We start from the raw sequence: 22,747 nt of genomic DNA, 5'->3' as shown, positions 1-22,747 counted from the left end.
TAATGCCTGCATCTGTAATTTGCACTCCATGCATCTGAAGAAGTGTTGTTGGTTTTTACCCACAAAAGCTTATGCCCAAATTAATCTGTTAGTCTTTAAGGTGCCACCAGACTCCTTGTTGTTTTTGTAGATACAGACTAACAGGGCTACCCCCTGATGCTTGTAAATTACAAACCATATTACAAAAGACTGCCACCTGTCAACATGTATTTTTACCAATGAATTTAAAAGTATTTTGTTATTCAAAAGAGTTATTCATGGTGGTATGATGATGACCTTGATTATTTTAAAGACCGCATCCCAGTTGTTCAATAGGTATAGTAGTGCTAGAATCCCAATACAAAAAAAATTCTATTTTGAAGCCTATCAAAATTATACTAATGTACAAGGTGGACATTATAACACTTATTGTACTTAAACTGAAACTTTAAATAGTCTACATATAGGGATTAGAAATTACTTACTGTATTAAGTCTTTTAGAATTGACGTTTTACAAAAAGGGACAAGTTTTACTTTTGAAGTTTTCCTCTTAAGTTTAAAAAAAAATCTGAATGTATATGATTTTATGTCATTTGTCATTGCCATAGTCATGAAATATCTAACACTTTTCTTTAGGTGGCTCATGAAAAGTTGATGGAGAACGGTAGCTGTGAATTGCATTTTTTAGCTACGCTTACTCAAGAGAAGGGCGTGTGGAAGAATCCAGTGCTGTGCAGTATTCTTTCCCAGGAACCACTGGATGAGGATAAAGGTAAATTTACAATGGCTTAAGAAAAAATAAGTCTCTCCAATTATTTAATGAATTAATTTTCTTAACAAATATACAAATAGTGCTACAACATTACTGCTTTGAATATAGTGTTGCTGTAGTTGAAGATCTTTTGCCATTTCCTTTATAAACTCTGTTGTGTGGGATTTGTAACCAGGCTTTTTTCTGATAGGGTAAAAGTAGGTATTCAGGTGGCCAGTCCGGATGTACTTAAATAAATTGTCCATATGTAAGTAAACCAAAGACACAACTATAATTTTTGACTGCCATATGTTTAATAGAAAACTGAAACCTTTGCCTCCATCTATGCTTAAAAAACCACATTTAAGAAACCACTACTAACACACTACAGATTTAAGTGATTGCAGTGATTTGAATCTTTCCTGAGAACTGGGACTGTATTTGAAATACAAATATATTTTTCAAAAAACCAAAAACTGTAAGCATTAGTATGGCATTTGAGAACCCTGAACAGGTTTAAGGTGAATGGATTTTTCTGGCTGCTTCTTCAATACCTATTTTAGCTATGGTTATGCAGTAGAGTCTTCCTTTTTTGCAGTTCAGACACTGGGATAGAAAAACTCGACTTCTGTTACCTGTAAATATGCGCTGTAGCTCCATTAGATGGGCTTTTGGATTTCACATTTATTGGTACAGTAATAGGTTACAGCTATGCTATAGGTAGCACTGTGAATTAGATTTGTTGAAAAGTGAATTTTATGCTAATTTTCATCTTTTAAATGTTAAATGACCTGTATAACATTGGAAACATCCACTGATTGATTCACTTGGTCTCTTTAAAATTAGACACACTTTGTGGCAGGGATTCGTATTTTGTTCACATGATACACCTGCTAATAACGCATAGTGTTTGTATTGTTTGCATGTTCTCTCTGACTCTATCTCCCATTATAAAGTCAAAGCCAATCTATTATGTTCACTTGTAGCCTTTCTGTAGTTAAGGCTGTGGCTCACTTTCTATTTAAGCAATTTTGTCTCCCACTCTAAAATCCTCAAAGGTTCTTTACATTTCAGATTTGCATGTGTGCTCCATGGCATTAGGAGAATCGTTGCTAAATTTGAGAATATTCATGGAAGTTCTTGAGAGATTTGAACTTTTGAAAAAAAAAATATGGGATTATTGTATTTTGAAAATTCTTCTAATACTTTTTTGCCATGTGTCTCACAAATCGTTTTTTCTTAGAAACTTCATATGAGGTTTAATTGAAAGATCTTGATTAAATATGATGCTGATACCAATTTTGAGATTGCAAGGCACATTTGCCGAATGACTTAGATATGACAGAATGGTGAGCCTGGCTCCAGTTAATTTTTAAAAGGCTGGAGTCCTGAGCTTACTTTAAAGAAAGCCTCTTGCCTTGTTTCTTCAAATGTGTAAACTAAGTTGTAATGAGGCTTACCATATTGATTTGTTTTTCACAAAATAAAATAACATTGAACTGTTCTTACCATGAGGTGTGGTGGCTAAGCGGTTATGGTGCTCAACTACAAATCTGAAGGCTGTGGGTTCAAGTCTCATTTGATCTCCTACTGAAATGCCACATCCAGTTCACCCAGTTGCAAAATGTAGGTATCTGATTCATCAGATTAGGACATCAAAGATGGCCACATCATTCTCTTATGTACAGTTGGCTATGAAACTGATGTGCCTTAACCATGCAGTGTAGTTGTTTCCCAGACCTGAAGAAGAGCTTTGTGAGGCTTGAAAGCTTATCTCTCTCACCAACAGAAGTTGGTCCAATAAAAGATATGACCTCACCAACCTTGTCTCTTGTGTCTTAACCATGTCAGCCTGATGAGCCCTTGGCTCAAGAGAACTTTGTCTACTCTCAGTAGCTGTGCTCTGGCCTAATAATGCAAGAAACTAATGCAAATAAATCAGACTTCAACATTTTCTTTGGCTTTGTTTGCAACCTTTTCTTCACATGTTTACATGATCAAAGTCACATATGCAGATATATAAGGAAATAGACGTTTGTGTTTTATCTGGATGTATTTCCTATGTTCATCTAGTCAGGAAACAGAAATGCCCACATACAACTTACCTGACTAATCAAAACAGCTCAAATACTGGATATGAACTAAATGAAGAAACTGCTTATGATCAGTCCACAGAGTTGACTGCAAAAATATTGATTCAGTAGTTTAATAATAGACCTTCTATTAGCTTGCGTGTACTCAGCAAGCAGTAAAAAGCTAAATTAGCAAAATAAATTACTTATGATTATGAATTAGTCACTTCGCTCCGTCACTCCCTCAGCTACCAGTAGCAAGATCTGCATACTTGCTTCTAGGTTGCTCTTTTTTCACCCAAAAGGGATCTGTGTCAGTGCAGTGTTCACTCCCCTCATATATCTGCTCTTGGCTTCAGGAGAAGCTATCACTAGAGGAACTTTCTCTTATACGTGGCACAGGGGGGTTATATGTGGCAATGTTTTTCTCCATAGCAGTGGCACAACTTTGAGGTCAGGAAGAAGTTATGAGGATCAAGGAAAAATGAGAATTGAATCCATTTCTTCTGTAAGCAACACTACAGAATTACCTTATTTAAAGGACACTACAGTGCTTTGGTATTTACAATCTTCTACCATATTTTACAAATGAACAGTGGGGAGGTGACAGCCCAGTGCTTCATCAGAACTCAGCATAGTTAGCTGGGCTACAACAGAAGCTCCGATAGCCCACCGGAAATCTGCTTCCTCACCCTGGCATGAGTGCCTACAAAATTCTCAAGCCCACAGCCTTCATCCTGGCCATTGTTAAATTCTGCAGCCTTTTTGACTTCCCAGATGGCTTCTCCAAGTAACCTGACTCATACTCTCCAGCTTCATTTGCTCTCATAGGTTTCATACCTTGATTTCTGTTACTAATCCAAGATTTGCCTTGTGGCATTTTTTTAAATCCACAGGTGCTGCTGTGGACCCTAGTAAAAGTTCACTTTGGCTCTTGCTGACTTACTACCGTCTGCATTAGGTCCAGTGATCTGATCAGCAGGAGGGAACAATGGGAAGCTGAATCTTGAAGCCTGCTGAATAAGGGACTATGGAAAACTCCTAAATTCTGTAAGGTTCCATAGGTTCCCTGGCTCCCAGTACCCCACAGAATTCGCTGGTCCCTCAGTCCAGTGACCTTGGTATAGTCCACGTTAGGCCCGTGGCTTCTGCTCACTTCCCCTTACCCCCCCAGGTAAATGTTATAATACATGATCTGGACTTTGTATGCTAGATTTTGTGTGCAGTGGTGTTGTAGCCATGTTGGTCCCAGGATATTAGAGAGACAAGGTTGGTGAGGTTAATATCTTTTATTGGAGCAACTTCTGTTGGTAAGAGAGACAAGCTTTCAAGCTTACTCAGAGCTCTTCTTCAGGTCTGGGTCAGATCTTCTTCAGGCTTTGGTAGTTCGTAAACCTTAATGAACAGTGGAGAGTAATTATACTTAGCTTACCAATATCTTGATTTATTGAAAAATACTATTTCTCATTCTGCTATGGCATGCTAGTTTTTGTGGACCAAGAGATGAACCTGTTGCGTTGAAATTGTTCATTCAAGATTTTTCTAGCTTTTCTTGTGGCATTGGTTCGGGGGCAGAGTTAAGGTTGTTATGGTACCTTAGCTAATAACTTCCGTGCATTCATATATTTTTTTATTTTAACCTCTGAATTTAATAGGTCTGTGATGTTTGGTTTTTTTTATTACTACTGTACTCTTTTAAGATTTCCCCTTCCCCCCATAAATTACTGACTTGTATTCTCACCTTTAACTCTGTCTTTACTGAGTTTTGTCTTGGAATATACTAATTTAATACAGGTTCAGATCCTGATCACAGAATAAGCAAAAGTGAAATGAAATTACTGTATTTGGAAGTGCAAAATAAAGCTTAACATTAAAATTTTAACTGTAGTAATATCAATATCACTTGAGGAGGGTGTAGGTATCACATGAGTTAGAACTGTAGTCTTAAGTCTGAGACTTTCTTATATCTTATTTCAGAGATAACAGAAAATATTCAATATTTATGCCTGGCAGACTAGCTGAAACAGTAAACACGGCAGTTTAAAGGATTATTGGGACCTGTAAGTGGAAGAGCAAGGCCAAAAACTTGGCATTAAAATATTAAATATAGTAATTTTAATATGGTATGGATTAGAGGGAAGACTCATGAGTTAGAAGTGTAGTTTTAAGTCCGAGGTCATCTTATATCATATTTCAGAGATAACAGAACATGTTCCAATGTTTATGCAAGGCAGACTAGCTGAAACAGTAAACATGGCAGTTTAAAGAATTATTGGGACCTGTGGGTGAAAAAACAAGGATAAAAACGAACAAATGTAATTAGTCACTGGGTCATTTGTGGGTTGGGAAGAACATGAATGTCTTTGATAAGATACTTGAAAAATGGACATTGAAGGAGCATTTCTTCTGTTTTAAAAAGGAAATGTCCCATTATAAGATTTAACAAATCTTTGAATGTATAATATATATTCAATTCTAGGTTATCATCTACAAGACATAATTCAATGCACTTTGTTTTGATTCTGCATAAAATAAGATTGGCTTCAGCCTTAAATGAGAAAATTGTATCTATTTAAATTGGCTTAGAAACTAATTTAGTGAAATTGATAAACCCCCTTATGTGGGCGCACTTTGTATTGTAGACTGTGAATTGAAGGGTAGGCAATATTGTACCTATATTTAATGAAGGCTCTTGGAGGAGATCCAGGGAATTATAGACCAGTAAGACTTTATTTATTTATTTGTATTACTGTAGTGCCTAGGAGCCGTGGCCATGGATCAATACCTGGCAAACTGGTTGAAATTGTAATTAAAAAGAGAATAACAAAACATATGGAAGATCATGATTTGGGAGGGTCTAACCAGCAAGGTTTCTGCAAAGGAAAATAGTGAGTAAAGGAAAATTGGTTGACATAATTTAGACTTCCAAAAGGCCTTGCCAAAGTCCCACACAAGAGACTACTAAAGAAGTCAAGTGACCATAGAGTGGGAGGCAAATTATTGCAATGGACCAGAAACTGGCTAGGGGAGACAAAGCAAAGAGTAGGATTAAATGATCAGTATTCATTGTGACAAAAGGTTAACAGTGCGATGCCCCAAGGTTCCATACTAGGTCATGTGTTGTTTATTATATTTATTAATGATCTAGAAACTAGGGTGAGTAAGTAGGTCGTAAAATTTGCAGATGAAAAAGTACATCCCCCACTTTTACATCTCCTATAACCCATTCACACTCCATCTCTTCTCTGTTCCTTTTCTCTTCTACTCGCACCTTCCACCCACCTTCCCATTTCCCTCTCTTTCTCTGTAATACCAGAAGACTTTGATAATGTTCCAGAATTTTAGAACAATAAGTAGCTGTCAAGACCATTCCTGTGAAACTGGCTTGTCAAGCTTGAACCCTTCCTATTCTTAAATAACTTGCTGGAGTTTGCCTGTAAACTAAAACTGAATGCTTAAAGAACTGCATCTCTGAAATGTGGTTTTGTGAAAACATACTATTGCCAAGGACATTTGCGCCAAAAAATTACAAGACTGGGGAAAATATAATTTTGTTTATTTAAGGAGCATATGCATATGATTAATGCTACACTTTCCTAATTGTCAACTTCATACTTTAAAATACACCCCATTTTGGAAATAAAGTGGAATGATTAAAAATTAGAGATGGGTAGAAAATAGGAAATCTAGATTCATCCTAAACTATGAACGTTCAACCAACATTTTCATTTCCTTGAACAAGTCATTAGAGGTCATTTTAGCAAGATGACTAAGCATGTTGTTGGTGGCAGAAATGCTAATAGAAAATACAAGCTTTTAGTTAAACATTTCAGTTTATTAATTTTGAGAAATTCTTTAACCTCTGAGAACATTTTAGATTTCCTGCCTGAAATGTAGTGTGACCAGTGACCGGTTAAATGAATAGTACAAAAAGCAAGGTATTAGAAAAAACATTTTTTCTAGTGCTCCCTATCTTTTGTGCCCTTTTACTCTGTATAAATGTTACATATGAATATGATTAAATTCCATCTGTTAACTGCACAACACTTCATGAAATATTTATATGTAACGCTTTGTCTTGTTTTTCTTTTAAGTGAATGAATTTTTAGTGTTTGAAGGCCCCATTTTGCTGGATATGCGAATTAAGCATTTAATGAAAGCAAAGCAGTTGACTCAAGCAACTTCCCTGGCAAAGTTGTGCTCTGACCATCCAGAAATCAGCACCAAAGGCAGTTTTAAGCAAACCTACCTGGTCTGTCTTTGTTCAGGATCGCCAAATGAAAAGCTAATGGAAGAGGTGAGTAAACATTACTTTTAGTTTGTGGTTTTTTTCTATAGGAACTGCAGTATTTATGACAGGTTTCAGAGTAGCAGCCGTGTTGGTCTGTATCCGTAAAAAGAACAGGAGTACTTGTGGCACCTTAGAGACTAATAATAAATTTGTTAGTCTCTAAGGTGCAACAAGTACTCCTGTTCTTTTTGCAGTATTTATGATGATGTTGGCTTTCCTATAGAAAAGAAATCCCTTGCTTAAAAACAGTATATAAAATGTCGTATGCAACTCTCCCCCTCCCCCCAAATTGCTCATTTTGAGGCTCTCTGTAAAACTGTAATTGGAAATCATTTATTTAAAAAAAAAAAAAAAAAAAACAGAGAGAGAAAGAAATATGGTCTTACGGCTAGCATACAGATTCAGTTCTGGGCTCTGCCACAGCTTTCCTGTGTGAATGCACAAGATACTTGAACTCTCCGTGCTTCAGTTCCCATCTGTAAAATGGGGAAAATAGTACTCGCTTTCTTCTATCCTTTTTCTTCTTGTTTGTTTTAATTGTAAGCTCTTCAGAGATGAGACTGTTTCTTATGATGTTTCTGTATACTGCTTCCTTCTCCGTTAGGCCCCTCTGTTTATCATTTATAAATTATGATGATAAAGAGGCCATGTTCATTTTTGTAATGTGTGACAGGAATATGTATTTATTTATTAATTAGAATACGTGCAGTTACTTAACTTTTAAACTTGTATTTTCCATCCTGCTGGCCAATTTAGGTAATGGTTCTTTGGATGAATGGTACTATAGACACACGAACATTAAGTCTTACAATATCTTTCAGTTACATGCTTCTATCCATCTTACCGGTGTACAACTTTCCTTTTACCTTAGGCAGATCCAGTATTTTGACATGCTTGTTCTGTCCAGAAGCTCTTGAATTGCTTTAAGTAATTAATTGAAAAATAAGATGTTTGAAAATGTTCATTAAATTCCTTATTCCTGCTTTTCCACAGAGCACCATATTACCACATGATTGAAAACAAAACCATCTAGTCAGACTTCAGTGATCTTGTGTTTTTCCTCTCCAGATCGCAGCAGTAGATTGCAAAGATGCCCTAGAAATGATCTGTAACCTAGAGTCTGATGGAGATGAAAAAAGTGCTCTAATTTTATGTGCAGCGTTTTTATCTCGTCAACTACAGCAAGGAGAGATGTACTGTGCCTGGTGAGTTAGAATCTCTTTTTGTTTGTTTCTAAGAGTACAACTGGATCATTTAACACTTTAAAATCTATTGGAAGGAGTAGAGCCTGTCAACTTTTTTTGAAAAAATAAAAGAAAAAGCTTAATATAAAATTAATGCTTTTGTAATAACCCATAATAATTAACATCATTACCTTACAATTCTTCGCTTGTTTCAAAGGCCATATTATGGATCAGGCATCAGCAGATGACGTGAGTGCTGAGTCACTTCACTTGACAATAAATTAACTGTGTTACATTGTGGAAACAAATAATTTTACATCTGTTAGGCAGGTGATCAGCACTGTAATGAAAACTCTCTCAATTTTAGACAACAATTCTGTTGTCTGGAAGAGCACTTTTCACATAAGTCACCTACTTCTTTTTGCCTGTATTAAAAAATGTGCAGGTTTTCATGTGAAATCTTCCAGCAAGATCTCTCCACAGTCACATTGAAGCCACATGCTAGTTTAGCAGCGTTTGGTAGTTAAAACAAGCTTTCACTGGGCATCCAGGGAAACTGGCAGATCTTGTTGGGAGGCAGCTGACCCGCTGGAACTTTAACTTCAGTCTGGTAAAATTGGTAATTTGCCGGTTTGGTCCCAGTCCTGCTCCGGGATTTGCTAATGCTGACTCCTGTATCTATGTGCAGTATACTTTGAAAATAATGGAACATGGAAGAGCACAGGGCTTTGCAGTAATGGATCCTGCTATAGGCTTGGGACCAATCTTTGTGCATCATTCCACTGGTTATCTAAAACACTCTTGTCATTTACACCTTCAGATTTGTTGTTTTCTAATTTATTTTGTTATGAAGCAGCAGTCTGGCCTCCATATTTGTACTTGAATAAAAGCATAAGCGTAACAATCTAACTTTATTATATTTAATTACTCTGAAAGCTAGCATTATAAAGAAATAATGTGTACATAAAGTCTATGCATTATCATAGAATCATAAATATGTAGGGCTGGAAGGGACCGCAAGAGGTCACGTAGTCCATCCACCCATGCTGAGGCAGGATTAGGTATACCTAAATCGGATTAGGTATACCTAAACCGTACCTGACAGGTATTCGTCTAACTTGTTCTTAAAAACCTCCTTTGACAACCTGTTCCACTACTTAACTACCCTTATAGTTAGAAAGTTTTTCCTAATATCTAACCAAAACTTCCCTTGCTGCAGATTAGGCCCATTTATTTCTTGTCTGACGTTCAGTGGACATGGAGAACAATTGATCACCCGTTTCTTTATAACAGCCTTTAACATATTTGAAGACTGAACCAGGTTCCCTCTTAATCATCTTTTCTCAAGACTAAACATAAGTTTAAAAAAAACAGGGTTTCTTCATAGTTCAGGTTTTCTAAACTTTTTATCACATTGGTGGTTCTCCTCTGGACTCTCTCTCCATTTTGTCAACATCTTTCTTAAAATGTGGCACCCAAAACTGGACACAGTATTCCTGCTGAGGCCTCACCGGTGTCAAGTAGAACAGAACAATTACCTCCTGTGTCTTACATCTGATACTCCTATTAATAAACCCCAGAACAGATGAACTATGATCTTCTTCTATAAAAGAAAGTATGAATTGTTAGGTTTTTTTAGAGAGGCAGCATAAATCCTGTTTTCATCCTTCATATTTTTTTTTAAAAGAACTGCAAATTGATCAAATATAGTGATTGTGTTTGTGCTGCCATTTATTCTGTCTTTTAAAACTCTGTTTCCAGGGAATTGACTCTCTTCTGGAGCAAACTGCAGCAAAGGGTAGAGCCTTCTGTACAAGTGTATCTAGAGAGGTGTCGTCAACTTTCGGTGTTAACTAAGACGGTTTATCATATATTCTTCCTGATTAAAGTAATTAATTCAGAGGTAAGGATACTCTAGAAGGTGTATTTTCATGGCATTTTGAATGGAACATCAGATCAGGATTTGAAAATTTTCTGGATATCAGCTAGCAAGTACATTAAACCTTCGAGCCCTAAGCCTTACCTACTTATGCAAATTGTACCGATTTAAGTAAATCTGTTTATAAACTGATGTAATTACATCACTGCATCCCCCTTTTGGTAGACTGTTAAATCAGTTTGAGTCTTTCATAGCCATTTGGCTTAAGTTGGTAAGGAATTCACTTAAGATGAATCAATGTAAGACACCCTTAAATTGACTTAAGAATGTCCACACAAAGGGTTGCAGTAACTAAACTGATTTAATTTATTACAACTTTTCATTGTAGACATGAGGGGGAATAGATGTTGCAGCTCAGCAGCTGGGAGACTGGAGAGCTATAGCTGAGGATACAGTCTCCTGTAACATGAGTCCTACGCTCCAAATAGCTTGACAAGTTACTTTAGTGAAGAGAGGAATGTAAGGACCTGATACTCTTTATACTTCAAATATTAATGAAAATAAAATGGGAAAGAAAAAGATTGAGGGGAAAAATTTGAGACTGTCTCTTAATGTTTTAAACAAATTGTAAAAGGCAAAAAACAACTTGGTTGTTGCTTTATGATTCACCATTGAGGGGTTAAGTTACGACTTAACTCTGAAGTATTTTGCTTTTTATGGCTTTAGAACTGATTCTGTATCCTAAACTCAATCCGTGTATCTCAGTTAATCTTGTATGTAGGGTCACCCATTGTTCCAAGTCTCTGTTACGTCTTGCTTGTATTATTTAATGTTAATCGCTTTAAGTCTTGTCCTCCCTTGAGTTGTTTATTCTATAGGCTTTGGATCCATAGATAATTGTTTTAAGAGGAAAAACAAGTTGTTTTCAGTTAGTATATCCTGTGGGATTATACTCACTTGTCCTCCTACTCCTTCCTTCATTCAAGGTTACTTTACTTTTTAAATTTGGATTGGATAGAAACAACTGGTTGCATGAAGAGTTGTGGTCCAGACCTTGAGCCATGTGCATTATATGCCTAATATTTTTCCTAAAAACAGAAGTCTTCACTGAATGAGCTGTGAATCATTCTCCCTGATAGTAGAAATTTAAGACATAGGAATAGGACTGTTTATTCATAAATACGATCACCTTACTTCTCATTTACACTCTTCAGCAGTGTAGCGGGACTTTAAAGTGAATATAAATGTAACAGAATTATACAAATGTAGGGCTGGAAGAGACCTCGAGAAATCATCAAGTCCAGCCCCTGTGCTGAGGAAGGAGTAAGTAAACCTAAACCATCCCTGAAAAGTGTTTGTCCAGCCTGTTATTAAAAACCTCAAAAAAACCTTAACTAGCCTGATGGTTAGAAAGTTTTTCTAATAGCTAACCTAAATCTCCCTTGCTGCAAATTAAGGGCTGGTCCACACTAAGCCCCCCAGTTTGAACTAAGATACGCAACTTCAGCTACGTGAATAACATAGCTGAAGTCGAAATATCTTAGTTCAAACTTAAAGGTACTTACCACAGGTCCACACGCGGCAGGCAGGCTCCCCCGTCGACTCCGCCTACTCCTCTCGAGGAGCAGGATTACTGGTGTGGACAGCGAGCACTTCCAGGATCGATTTATCGCGTCTAGACAAAACGCGATAAATCGATCTCAGAAGATCGATTGCTTCCCACCGAACCAGCGGGTAAGTATAGACGTACCTTAAGCCTATTACTACTTGTCCTACCTTCAGTGGGTATGGAGAACAATTGATCATTGTCCTCTTTATAACAGCCCTTAACATATTTGAAGACTGTTATCAGGTGTCTTCTTTTCTCATGACTAAACATGTCCTTATTTTTTTTATTTTTATTTTTTTAACGTTTCCTCATAAGTCAGATTTTCTAGACCTTTTGTCATTTTTGTTGCTCTCCTTTGGAGTCTCTCCAGTTAGTCCACATCTTTACTAAAGTTTGGTGTCCAGAACTGGACACATTACTCCAGCTAAGGCCTCACCAGTGCCAAGTTGAGCGGGACAGTTACCTCTTGTGTCTTACATATAACACTCCTGTTGATACACCCTAGAACGATATTAGCCTTTTTTTTTTGCAACTACATTATATTGTTGACTCATATTCAATTTGTGATCCACTATAACCTCCAGATCCTTTTCAGCAGTATAACTACCTAGTCAGTTATTCTCCATTTTGTAGCTGTGCATGGGATTTTTCCTTCAAGTGAAGTACTTTGTCCCAGGCTATTGAATTTCTTCTTGTCTTTAATTTGTCAGTTTTGTTTTTAATTCTAATCCTTTCCTCCAGAGTGCTAGCACGCCTTCCCAGGTTGATGTCATCTACAAATTTCCATTCTAATATCCAAGTCATTAATGTAAATATTGAATAGGATCGGACCCAAAACTGACACCTGCAGGGCCCCACTACGTACGCCCTTCCATGTTGCATAAATTCTCAAAGATCATTACTAATGGTTCAGATTGCTTCAGCTAATTCCTTAAATTCTCTAGGATGAATTTCATGACTTGAATATCTCTCTAATTTACCTAAATATTCTGTAACTCGTTCTTTCCCACTTCTGGCTTGCATTCCTTTTCCTTTGTTGTTAGTATTAATTGTGTTGAGAATCTGGTCAACATTACCCTTTTTAGTGATGATTGAAGAAAATAGGCATTAAACACCTAAGCCTTCTTGATGTTATCAGTTATTAGCTCTCCTTCCTTGCTAAGTAGAAGACCTACACTTTCTTTTGTCTTTCTTTTCCTCCTAATATATTTAAAGAACCTCTTCTTATTACCTTTTATGTCCCTTGCTAGGTGTAACTCATTTTGGTCCTTCATTTTTTTTTTTTGTTTTTGTCCCTATGTGCTTGTTCTTTTCTTTGGCACTCCTCCTTAGCAATTTGTCCATGTTCTGTAGGATTCCTTTTTGATTTAGCAGTCACTAAAGAGATCCTGATGGAGCCATATTGCCCTCATACTGTTTTTCCTTTGCATCAAGATAGTTTGCAGTTATGTCTTTAATATCATCTCCTTGAGAAACACCCAGCTCTCCTGAACTCCTTTATCCCTTAGATTTTCTTCCCTTGAGACCTATGTACCAGTTCTCTTAGTTTAAGTCTGCTATTTTATTTTTGCCATTGTGCTCTCACTCCTTCCTTTCCTTAGAATGATGGTCACTTTCACCCAAATTGCCTTTCACCTTCACAACCAATTTTTCTCTGATTCTTTATCTCCCAGCAATTGTATACATTCTTGATTATATAATGCAGCACCTCTTCCCTTTTTACCCTGCCTGTCCTTGAATAAGCTACACCTCTCTATACCAATATTCTAGTCATGAGATTTATCATAGAATCCTAGAATATCAGGGTTGGAAGGGACCTCAGGAGATTATCTAGTCCAACCCCTTGCTCAAAGCAGCACAAATCCCCAGACAGTTTTTTTGTTTGTTTGTTTGTTTTACCCCAGTTCCCTAAATGGCCCCCTCAAGGATTGAACTCACAACCCTGGGTTTAGCAGGCCAATGCTCAAACCACTGAGCTATCCCTCCAAGTCTCTGCGTGGGGGTGTAAAGTGGCCTTAGTGTAAATGAGAATCAGGGTGCTGTGTGTATTGCTATAATTAGTGTAACTAGGAAGGTTAGAAGACTTATTGATTACCACACTTCTGCTTCTGTGACCAGAATTCAAGTCCTAAGTTGAAGGTCCTAAGTTAAATGAATCTGATATCAACAGAGTCCCTCTCAAAACTATAACATACAATTTGGCATAATTGGTCGGTTTTGTTTGGGAAAGGCCCAGTACTTCATTAGTACAAAGACTGAACTACTGAACACACTCCTAAAATAAGTAATCCTAATAGGGCAACATGCGGGAGCCTTCTGCATTTTTCATTTGTGTGTGAATTTTAAAAAGGCTGGTGTTTCAGATTCCTTTACCAGCCTGGAAACCAAGTAACCCAAGCAAATCCTAATGCTCAGGGCTTTATTTCATTGTGGTGCACAGTTCTACAGTGTGAGCTACTAAACTATCATTTTTTAAAACATAAAATGTGAATAATAAACACCTTATTATGATTTGCCTTTACAGTTTCTTGAAATTCAGGATTTAACAATGAAAATTATCTTGTATTAACACATGCAGAAACAGTTGAAATAAATTGACTTTTTAAAATTTGTGTCTTTGTACATTGCAGATTGAAGCTGCTGGACTTGCAACCTGCATTGAACTGTGTGTGAAAGCACTGCGTTTGGAATCCAGTGAAAACACAGATGTCAAGATATCCATTTGCAAGACTATCTCCTGTTTGTTGCCCGATGATTTGGAGGTTAAACGTGCTTGTCAATTAAGTGAATTTCTTCTTGAGCCCACTGTGGATGCATACTATGCTGTTGAAATGCTGTATAATCAGCCTGACCAGAAATATGATGAAGAGAATCTTCCAATACCAAATTCATTACGCTGCGAGCTCTTGCTTGTATTGAAAACTCAGTGGCCTTTTGATCCAGAATTCTGGGACTGGAAAACTCTAAAACGTCAGTGTCTTGCATTGATGGGAGAGGAGGCATCCATTGTATCTTCAATAGATGAGTTGAATGACAGTGAAGTATATGAGAAGGTTGAAGACTGCCAAGAGGAGAATAAAGAAACTTCTCTGAATGGTCTTGCTGGCAATTTTGATGAAGCTACAAGTCTGCTTAAAGGCATAAGAGATGAAAAGCAGAAAAAGAGAGAAATTAAAAAACTGAGAGAGAGGGGATTCATATCAGCTAGGTTTAGGAACTGGCAAGCCTACATGCAGTATTGCGTGTTATGTGACAAAGAATTCCTTGGTCATAGAATAGTTAGGCATGCACAGAAACACTATAAAGATGGAATTTACAGTTGCCCTATATGTGCACACAATTTTAATTCTAAAGAAACCTTTGTTCCTCATGTAACTCTACATGTTAAGAAGTCCAGCAAAGAGAGACTGGCTGCTATGAAACCACTGAGAAGATTGGGAAGACCTCCTAAAATTGCAACCACCAGTGAGAATCAGAAGGCTGATGCCATATCCAAGCAGGAACAACGACCCATTAAAAAGAATAGTCTTTATTCAGCAGACTTCATAGTGTTCAACGATAATGATGGTTCAGATGATGAAAATGATGACAAAGATAAACCTTACGTACCAGAGATAATACCAGTTCAAAAACCATTGCCTGTTAATGAATTCACTTGTCCAGTAACATTTTGTAAAAAAGGTTTTAAATACTTTAAAAATTTGATTGCACATGCAAAGGGGCATAAAGATAATGAAGAAGCAAAACGTTTTCTTGAAATGCAAAGCAAAAAAGTGATTTGCCAGTACTGTAGACGACATTTTGTAAGTGTTACTCACCTCAACGATCACTTACAAATGCACTGTGGCAGCAAGCCCTACATCTGCATACAGATGAAATGTAAGGCAGGTTTTAACAGTTATGCTGAGCTGTTAACTCATAGAAAAGAACATCAAGTCTTTAGAGCAAAGTGTATGTTTCCTAAATGTGGCAGAGTGTTTTCAGAAGCATATTTGCTCTATGATCATGAAGCACAACACTATAATACCTATACCTGCAAATTCACAGGCTGTGGAAAAGTTTACCGTTCTCAGAATGAACTAGAAAAACACAGTGAAGATCATAATAAACAGCCTGAAAAAGTGTTAGAGATTGAAAGCCAAACTAATCGAACTGATCTCATTCAGTGTTCAAAAGCTAATGAAAACCCTGAAAGGGTCACTGTAAAAAAGGAATTGATCTCTCCTGTAGACAATAACACAAGTAACTTTACTGAAACAGAAAGTAATGTGTGGGATCAAATCAAAGTAGAATCAATTGGGACAGAGAGAGCAAATAAATCAGCCAGCACACTGAGGCAAGCTGATTCCCTGTCTGTTGATGGTTTGGAGCAATCTGTCACTGGTCTGGTAAAGAAAGAAGCAACAATTAGAATCAGCAACATCAGGATGCCTATTCTTAGCCAGAAGGTCCGGGATAACTTTGTAAGAAGAGGAAAGTTAGCTTCTGCAGGCAGTAAAATAGATACCAGTAAATCTGTAGTCCGGCAATTGTGTTCAGCAGCAGAAGATTCTTGCAGTGATTCTTGTCTTCCAGTTTTCCAGGAAAGAAAGGAGGAGGATTGTTTCAGTCAATCCCAGAATATTCAAAACATTTCTGTAAATTCAGACACACCAAAAACAGAAGCTCTTGCATCAAAAAGCCTAGAAAGACAAGTAAGTAATATGATGCCCTTCAGCATGCAGAATCAGACAGGTTATCGAAACAACTTACCCATTTCCAAACTTGACCTTCAAGACAGTATTAAGAGTGCAACTAATCCGTTTAATTTGCCCCTGAAGACATTAGAGAGTATTATATTTCTTCCATCACAGTCCAGCCTAAGCAGTTCTTTAGTTCCAGCTGTACCACCAGCAGCACCAGTTCAGAAATTTAACTGTCAAGTTGAGGGGTGTACTCGAACTTACAACTCCTCACAAAGTATTGGCAAACATATGAAGGCAGCACACCCTGATCAATACGCTGCTTTTAAAATGCAACGTAAGAATAAGAAAACCAGAAAACCCAGCAATTTGCAAAATATGCCTAGTGATGGAAAGATTGTGTATTTTTTGCCATCGCAAGTAGACAACCCCAATAATGCTGCTTTTACATCCCAAAACAAAACTAGTGTAAATGCTGCTTGCTCAAGTCAGTTGCAACATGTTTCAAATACACTTTTCCCAACCCACTTAGAAACTTTATCTAATCCAATGATACCAACAGTGGAAAGTGTCATAAATCCAGTCTGTATTAAAAGTGAACCTGAGAGTGTTTTATGTTCCCAAATGGAAAATCTATCCAATGCAACTTTACCTTCACAATTAGAAGATCTGGCAAAAACAGTTATGCCTTTGACTATTGACAGTGGTTCAGATCCCTTTCTTCCTTTACCTGCCGAAAGCAATTCCATTTCTCTCTTTCCTTCACCAGCAGACCATGTCCCAAATTCAGTCTTCTCGCAGCTGGAAAACAATACAAATCATTTTTCATCACAGCTAGAAGGAAACACTAGTTCTGTTTTTCCAAAGGAGGAAAGTGTTGATGAACCAATTTTTTCTTCTCGAGCAAATAGTGAAAATAACTTCAGTGAAACCACCTCCCAAGTTCCAGCTTCAGAAAAGGTGAAAAAGGATCGTGGACGGGGTCCAAATGGAAAAGAAAGGAAGCCAAAACATAACAAGCGAGCAAAATGGCCAGCAATAATTAGAGATGGCAAATTTATCTGCAGTAGATGTTTCAGAGTTTTTACTAATCCCAGATCACTTGGTGGTCACTTGTCTAAACGGTCTGTTTGTAAACCCATTGAGGGATCAGAAATTTCTCCAGAAGCCCTGCAGGCTAATGGACAATCTTCTCTACTTGCCAGTATGATTCTTTCCTCAAATGTAGGAAACTTGCAGCAACCCCAGGAGTCTACATTCAATCCAGAAGCATGTTTTAAAGATCCATCATTCCTACAGTTGCTTGCAGCTGAAAATCGTTCAGCTGCTTTTTTGCAGACCATGTTTCCACGGGCTAGTGTGGCTAACTTTAATCCAAGTGGGAATGAGGAAGGAAATGAAATTATTAAACAAGCCTTGGAAACTGCAGGCATTCCAAGTACATTTGATAACACTGAAATGCTTCCACATATAGTTACAACTGGCTGTGTCACTGGTACAACTCAAATGAATGCAGCAGTTCTCTCCAATACAACTGTATCCCCTCTCTTGCAGACAGTCTGCAACACAAGTACCCTACTAACAAACCAAAACCGGGCCCTAAACAACAAAATTCCTTCATCGGATGACTGCAACAATTTGCCTGTTTTTGCAACAGATGATTTAATGCTAAAGACTATTGAAAATGGCTTGTGCTCTGGCTCATTTTCTAATTCTGTTGCAGCAGCACAGAATTTTGCAAGTAATAGTTCGCGAGTTTCGGTTATAAATTGTCCCAAGAATTCAGGATCAAGTACCTTGAATAAGAAGGGGAGCAGTGCTTCAAAGAGAAAGAAAAAAGCAGCTACTCCATTGCTTGCACCTAACTCTTCACAAAAATTAGTAGTAAATGATTTAACAACAATGGGACTTCTAGCCAAAAGCATTGAAGGAAGTGTGCAAGTACCAACAGATAATTTTCAATCAAACTTACTGGCAAACTGTGAGTCTCAGGTGTTGGTGGAAAATCTTACACAAAAACTAAATAATGTTGACAATCAGTTGTTCGTGCCCAATGTCAAAGAAAACTTCAAAACTAATCTTGAGTCTCATGCAGCATTAGCTCCTTTAACAATAAAAACTGAAAATGGTGACTCCCAAATGATGACTCTGAATGCCTGTGCTCAAGGAAATTCTGATTTACAGATTTCAGAGGACAATGTTATTCAAAACTTTGAGAAAACCCTTGAAATAATTAAGACTGCTATGAATTCCCAAATACTTGAGGTAAAAAATGAAATCCAGGATGCTGTCATTGGGTCAACCAAGAATACACAAGTAAATACTACAGAACTCCCTCCAGCAAACTGTTCACAGAATGTTAAGTTACCCAACCATACCCAATTTGCAGTACACACTAGGGATGTCATCACTGCAAAGAGTAACTCTTCTCAACCTGAAACTTCTCAAAAGGATGATGTTCAAGTGTTGGAAATTTTAGAGGGTTTGCAGAAACTGAGATTAGAAAATGATACGTCCAGTCAAGTGTCTGATAGTGTATCTCCATGTCCTCCAGCGGATACACTAGCACCGCTTACTGCTGTTGTATCAACTGAGAATACATCCGTGGCCCAGCCATCTTCAGAGACAAGTAATATTCAATTTAGTGACAAAGTCCACAAGCCTTTTGTGTGCCAGGACCAAGGCTGTGATTATAGTGCTATGACAAAGGATGCATTATTTAAACACTATGGCAAGGTACATCAATACACTGCAGAAATGATACTGGAAATCAAGAAGCATCAATTGAAGTATGCCCCATTTAAATGTGTTGTAACTACCTGTCCAAAAACATTCACAAGAAATTCGAATCTCCGAGCACACTGTCAGCTGGTGCATCACTTCACAACGGAGGAAATGGTAAAATTAAAAATAAAAAGACCTTATGGAAGACGATCTCATAATGAAGCTATAAACATAACCCAACGGCCTGTTGAAATAAAAAATCTGCAGACTCTAATAATGAAAAGTAAAAACGAACCTCGGTTGGTTAAAGGACTTGAAGTAAAGAAGGAGGCTGTCATACAACCTGTAAAAATCCCAGAAAAGCTAATCCCAGAAAAAAAAAATCCTGAAAAACTGGAAAAAGCTCCACAGGTGCTTACTGTTCCTCCAGAGCAATCTAATGCAGCGTCTTTCAGTAATATACAGATACAACCAAAAGTACGCAAAATTAGGAGGCATCGGAAGGAGAAAGAAGAAAGAAAACGCAGGAAACCAGTAACCAAATCTCTTGAGTTTCCTACTAGATATAGTCCTTACAGACCATACCGATGTGTCCATCAAGGCTGTTTTGCAGCTTTTACAATACAGCAAAACCTGATTCTTCATTACCAGGCTGTTCACAAATCAGATTTGCCTGCCTTCTCTGTGGAGGTTGAAGAAGAAAGTGAGCCAAGTAAAGAAGAATGTGATGAAGTTGAAACCAAACAGACGGTGAAAGAATTCAGGTGTGAAGTGAGTGACTGCTCGAGAATATTTCAGGAGATTACTAGTCTGATACAGCATTATATGAAGCTTCATGAGATGACTCCTGAGGAAATCGGAAGCATGAAATCAGCCCTAGATGTTGGACGATTTCCATGTGATCAATCTCAGTGTAAATCTTCATTTACAGCCTATTTTAACTATATTCTACATCTTGAAACAGATCATGGAATTAAGATAAGGCCAAACAAAGTAGAAGAAGATGGCATATACAAGTGTGATTGTGAGGGCTGTGATCGTATGTATGCAACTAGATCAAACCTTCTAAGACACATTTTTAATAAACATAATGATAGGCATAAAGATCACTTAATAAGGCCCAGGCGATTAACACCAGGTCAGGAAAATATTTCCAGCAAGGCAAACCAAGAGAAGCCAATAAAGTCTAAACATAGAGGACTGAAACACAATAGGTCAGGAAAGGAAGGAAACAGATTGTCGATAAAGACCAAACGAAAGAAAAATGTTAACTTGGAAAGCAAGAACACAAAAGGTGGGCAGATTCAAGAAAACAAGGCTTATTCCCTGAAACGTGGAAAACATGTGTATTCGATAAAGGCTATAAATGATGCCTTATCTGAATGTACAAGCAGATTTGTAACACAGTATCCTTGTATGATAAAAGGATGTTCCTCAGTTGTTACAAGTGAGAGTAATATAATTAGACATTATAAATGTCATAAATTATCTAAGGCATTTACTTCACAACACAGAAATCTTCTTATTGTCTCAAAAAAACACTCTGTCTCACAAGTAAAGGAAGCATCCTCTGAACAAGAGGAAGCTAATAAAAAAAGTGATGAGAAAGAGTCTGATCCATGTTTGCCAGAGAGCAATGATGACTTGAGTACCTCTGCATTACCACAGAGTGAAATTGAGAAAGGCGAGAAAGATGAAGTGGATGAACTGACAGAACTCTTCATTACTAAATTGATTAATGAGGATTGCATGTGTGCTGAAAATCCAGCTAAAACCTCTTCCAGTGTAAATAGTAACTTTCAGGAAACTGTCTCCTGCCACTCAGAAAAACAAAAATCGAATAATTTAAAGAGAGCAAATAAAGAAAAAAACCTCTCTCAGAATAAAAAGAGAAGACTTGAGAAACCTGAAGAAGTACTGGCAGTTGAATTAAGTAGCATGCGTAGGGAGGAAGAGACTGCTGTTGCTATTCAGACCGCTGAAGAGCAGCCCACAACTTTCGATTGGAGTTCATTTAAGCCTATGGGATTTGAAGTATCATTCCTCAAGTTCCTTGAAGAGTCTGCTGTGAAGCAAAAGAAAAATGCTGAGAGAGACTACCATAGCAGTGGAACCAAAAAAGGGTCTCATTCAAACTCAAAAAAATCCAATGAAAAGACCTCCTTGGCAAGTAGTAATGTTACATGGTCCTGTTCTGAAAGTGAAACCCTTGTACAGTTTGCCAACCCATCACAACTTCAGTGCAGTGATAAAGTAAAAATAGTTTTAGACAAGACTCTTAAAGACTGCACTGAGCTTGTGTTGAAGCAACTTCAGGAAATGAAACCTACTGTCAGTCTGAAAAAACTTGAAGGACATTGGGAGGATGATCCAGCAGCTACAGTTGCAAAAGAAATTCTTGTGGGTAATGAGGAAGGGGAATCACATTACTGATAACTGTGTTTTAAACATGATCTGTAATACATTTTTATTTTGAATAGGAAGCCATCAAGCATGCTAGTAATTGTGAAGCTTTTTTTTATTTTGTTGAAGTGATTTAACCTAGCAGAAACATGACATTAGTCATGTAAATTTCTTATTTGTTTTTATCCCTATGGGACTCGAGGAACAGAATCATTGCTTCAGTTTTGTAAATAGTTGGTCAGAACTTCAACTTTCTATCAAATTGTCCTTTCCATTAACTAAATCTTTGTGAATTGTCTGTGATTGGTATCTTTCACCAGGTCACTTCTCATGTATAACAGTACTTTTATTTGTAGATACATTTTTTGTATATATTTATTATTGTAAATCATTTGCTGCCACCAGCAGTCTGTAAGTCTAAACTATTAAATGACACATTTATATTCGGAATTTTAATTTGTAACGAAGCGATCAAGTTTTTAAAATTGTCCTTTAATCATTTTAAATTAAGAACTTTTTGAACTAAATCTAGATAAGTCTGCCATATCCAGTTTATTTTGCTTAAAGCATTTATTTACAGGAAAGAAGCTGGATAAGATCACATTTCATATGTTCAGCACATACTGACAGTTCTCATTTTTTGTAAATTTTAACATCCAGTATCTTTGGATGGTATTCATATGTAGTTAAGTCATAAATTTAAATAGTTTTCCTATAACTACATTTTTCATTGCTTTTAATTGGGTACAAAGCTATTATGATTCCATAATACAATGGAAATGTGAATAAAAATAGTTTGCTACATTGGAGATTTTAAACAGCATTTGGTATTGAAGAACCTGTTGTGAATGTGATAGAAAATTAGTAGTGTGGAGCAGTGTATATATTTGAGGTGGTGATTTGTGAAGTAGCCCAGTATTGCCTTAAATAAAATCACATTTCATTTCTTGTTTTATACATGTGATCTTATGAAGGTTATTTTTGTTTCTGTAACTTAAATTGATGTATAGTTTAATTTTTTTGTTTGTTTTTTTTTAAAAATGCTACTTTGGAAACAGTGGGATCTGGGGGAGAGTTTTTTGGTTTTTGTTTTTATTTGTTTGTTTTTAAATAATGGCTTTTAAAATGTGTTTATTTTGACCATACCAGAGTGGTACCTATCTATAAATATG

General features: G+C 37.0%; 1 protein-coding gene across 1 annotated transcript in view; it reads left to right on the top strand.

The window, feature by feature from the left end:
* ZNF292 (zinc finger protein 292) overlaps positions 1-22,532 on the top strand; it is a 61,780-nt gene extending 39,248 nt beyond the window's left edge. Inside the window, exons 4-8 of the mRNA XM_034766076.1 lie at positions 617-752; positions 6,898-7,100; positions 8,163-8,299; positions 10,040-10,181; positions 14,397-22,532. Of these exons, the coding sequence (XP_034621967.1) occupies positions 617-752; positions 6,898-7,100; positions 8,163-8,299; positions 10,040-10,181; positions 14,397-21,605 (7,827 nt within the window). The 3' untranslated portion in view covers positions 21,606-22,532. The remainder of the gene's footprint in view (positions 1-616; positions 753-6,897; positions 7,101-8,162; positions 8,300-10,039; positions 10,182-14,396) is intronic.
* The last annotated feature ends 215 nt before the right edge of the window (positions 22,533-22,747 follow it).

Source organism: Trachemys scripta, chromosome 3 (assembly GCF_013100865.1).
Source record: "Trachemys scripta elegans isolate TJP31775 chromosome 3, CAS_Tse_1.0, whole genome shotgun sequence".
Lineage (NCBI taxonomy): Eukaryota > Metazoa > Chordata > Testudines > Emydidae > Trachemys > Trachemys scripta.
This window is presented reverse-complemented; position numbering and strand designations above follow the sequence as displayed.